This window comes from Limulus polyphemus, unplaced genomic scaffold, assembly GCF_000517525.1.
Source record: "Limulus polyphemus unplaced genomic scaffold, Limulus_polyphemus-2.1.2 Scaffold465, whole genome shotgun sequence".
Classification (NCBI taxonomy): domain Eukaryota; kingdom Metazoa; phylum Arthropoda; class Merostomata; order Xiphosura; family Limulidae; genus Limulus; species Limulus polyphemus.
The window spans coordinates 288,528-292,146 of NW_013666075.1; the positions used below are offsets into that span (position 1 = coordinate 288,528).

Consider the following 3,619-nt stretch of genomic DNA (forward strand, 5'->3'; position numbering starts at 1 on the left):
TAGCTCTACAGGAAACAGCTAGTCCATTAGGACTGTCATTTGTTTCTTTTTACGTGCAGTAGTCTAATAGTAATTACAACAAAGTACAACAGTAAAATCATAAAATTAAACTGTAAACTTGAAGAGCTTAAGTTGAAGCTGTTATATAACATCATTAATTTGATTCTTTCTGACCAATACTTGAGTCAGTGCAGAGTAAAAAAAAATGGTATTATTCATTGTATTTCATATTTATCAACTTTTCATTTCACTGTATAATGATAATTTCACTACAGTTAAATGTTAGGATAGAGAAAATAAGAGATAATAAAACTTTGATTTTCATTAATGAGATTCTACAGGTTATCCAGGCAAATGAAATAGAAAACTGTAAGATGAAAAGAAGAATTTTACTTCTTAGCAGGAAAATCACCTTTCACTCAGACTGACTCCGTAAAGACTTTGGAAATTCACAGACAAATCTTTAGTAAAAAAAATCTTGTGTACAATATACTTGTAATGTTTATTAAAAGTTTGTCCAATGCTGTGAAGATACACATAGTAAATTCAGAATTAAAGTAATTATTATCATGCATAACTTCACAGACACAGGGTCAATTAAACGTATTTTTCACAAAATTTAGAATGCACACTTACAGTATTACAAGTTTTGAAACAAACAACATAAAATGCCTAACTTATTAAAAACTTTAATATTTATGTTTTTATCTCTAAGCTTTCCTAACTATTATCAATAAGGCAATGTAAAGTCCTTTTTTTTACTTAAATCATTGTTTATTGTTTATTTGTAATTAAGCACAAAGCTACACAATAGGCTATCTGTGCTCTGCCCACCACGGGTTTCGAAACCCATTGTAAATCTGCAGACATACCGCTGTGCCACTGGGGGGGGGGGGGGGGGGGTACTTAAATCATGATGGAAAAAGAGAACGAAGTGATTTAAAAAAAATAAAGTTTAGATTCACTATTAGGGAGCAATAAGTTTATATGGATATAAGAATAGACCCTTTCATGTTTCCTCTTCAGTCATGTTTATAACCAATAGAGCAGATCATCCTCTGAACAAAAGTTGAACTGAAAAGGACACATAAAAGTGTCAAAACCTGAATCCGCATAAACTTGTTTTTTCCTAACAGTGGAATTTATTTTAGATTACTCTTCATGTTATGTATTAACCATTAGAACCAGATTATTCCTTTAAAGCCATGTTGTTATACATAATAAATTAAGCACAAAGTGTCAGGTTACCGAAACACAAAACTCAAGTTGTCTAAAAACAATTGATGATACAAACAATTAAATAGTCTATAGCAAACAACATAATTATAGTTGACCAATGAGAGCTGAGCAACTTTAAATTCCTTGAACAACTGAAACCCACATCTTTTTGAATAAATGTAATTCTTAACGTAACAACAGGCCACTCAACAAATCCCACACACACTTCATCTATTAGTGATGGTACTGATATTTATTCAAAACTGTTGGTGCAACATCGCTGAAAGCTGAGACCTCCAAGATTCAAACTATTAAGCAGAAGGAAGGTAGGTAACCAGCTAGCAGCACCTGCCACTAAAAGAGTTTTGTCTTACTTTTGAACCACATAATGGAATTAGCTGTCATTTTTATAAAACAGTTTCAAATGACATCTTGTACTGAAGCTCTTCAAACCAAGTAATATAGTAAACCAAAGTCAAAAGTTAGATATCTATAGGCTAAACACAAACTGAAAAAATCTGTAATATGTACCTTAAAAAGTTAATCACCACTCTAATGCACAAAATAATTGATTTAGAACTAAAATAATACTTTTACCAGGAAAAAGAAAAAACAACTTTTGTCTAGAATAAAACTTTTAGAAATTAAGTAAAAATGATTTATTAAAAAAAAAAAAATACTTTGAACACACTAATCTTAAAAACACAAGCTAAACAAACATTTCAGTGATATCCATAGCATTCTCCAGTGGCATTGCCGAGAACACCAAATCTATAATCAAGCATTATAAAAAACACAAGCTAAACATTTCAGTGATATCCATAGCATTCTCCAGTGGCATTGCCGAGAACACCAAATCTATAATCAAGCATTATAAAAAACACACAATTCAAAACAACAAATTATATTCCAAAAAACTTGATACCATAACTTTAAGGACTTGAAAGTTATCACAAAAAGACTTCTTGCAATGGAGGAACTTCACTAACAGTGAATAAAATCTATCTTAATCTCACAAAAGGTATGAAAGAAAAAAATACACATTATACAACTATTAATACAGCTTATCTTGGTGAGGTATATTTGTTTTACCCTATACCTTCTAAGTATCCTATTATGAAAGCTCTGTTTATTATTACACATGTTTGACATAAGAAAAACAAAAATTAATTTCTTACTACAACTTGTATAGTTGAGATTCCCTTGTTTTATATTATACTTTCTGAATTGTACAATAATAAGAAACTGGTTAACTTTCTCAAATTTTATACCATACCACACGTATAAACATAATTCACTTAATACATATATCTTTAGAAAGTAAAATCATGAAAATGAAGCTTACCGTTGAGCCATCTGTGGTAAAACAATATATGTCATCATAGTAACAGTGGTCATATTGACATTGATACACTGCCACAGTTTCTAAAAATAAAAATTGTTAATTCAAACAACCTCTATTTTAAAATTCAGTAACTGTGCACAACCTCTCCCTGCAAAAAAAAACCAAAAAAAAACCACTGATGTATTTGTACTAATTCTTTCTTTCTATATTACTATATATGCTATGTTCTTGTCTTAAGAGTTCATTAAATTCAAACACACTACTGATCAAATATGCAAATACACATATGTACACAGGATATAAGCTAAAACAGAAAACACACAATTCAACTGTAATGAAAATACACTAGAAAAAGAGTAACTAAATTTGTATTTATGAGCAAAAATTTGTACAATAATTATTCAGACACAAGAAAAGCACATTAGCTGGCAGTGGAAAGTTTCTGCAAGGAACACACGACATAATAGGTGATGAATAATTATATAATGCTGAGTTACTGTTTAAAATACACTTCTAAAAAATTTTTTACAAGTGTAAAAACAATAAGTTTGAAAGATGTGTAGCTTGGCCAATTTTCTTCCTTCTTTACAAAATTTCAAGAGGAACTTTTTTCCCCTTAAGATTGGACACTGTATCATTTAAGTTGAAACATTATCAACACTGACAATAGTGTACACTTATCCAGTTACACCTAGTAATTTATATATATATATATTTGAGTAAAGAAACCAAGGATGGTGTAAAAATATTCTAATTACCATTGTGACAGTTACAAAATAAACAAAAACAATTCCATCTTTATATTTACACTGCACAACAAATATTTCTTTAAGCACATTTGTTAATCCATACCAATAAAACAAAAACAAGTCAGTGAATGAGTTACCATCCAGGCAATGAATGAACTAGTTAAACTGATTCATAGTGTTGGCTTCTGTTTTCAATTTTTTGTTAATACAATCCCTGTATACCAACATCCCCATAGAAGAAATGTTACAACTAGCTACTGAATTAATTCATCATGAAGACCATGAAAATCCAACTACCTAAGTTCAC

General features: G+C 30.0%; 1 protein-coding gene across 1 annotated transcript in view; it reads right to left on the reverse strand.

Annotated features, from left to right (window-relative positions):
• Positions 1–3,619, reverse strand: part of LOC106458449 (inactive hydroxysteroid dehydrogenase-like protein 1) — a 24,302-nt gene that overhangs the window by 6,712 nt on the left and 13,971 nt on the right. Inside the window, exon 4 of the mRNA XM_013917964.2 lies at positions 2,564–2,643. Within this exon, the coding sequence (XP_013773418.1) occupies positions 2,564–2,643 (80 nt within the window). The remainder of the gene's footprint in view (positions 1–2,563; positions 2,644–3,619) is intronic.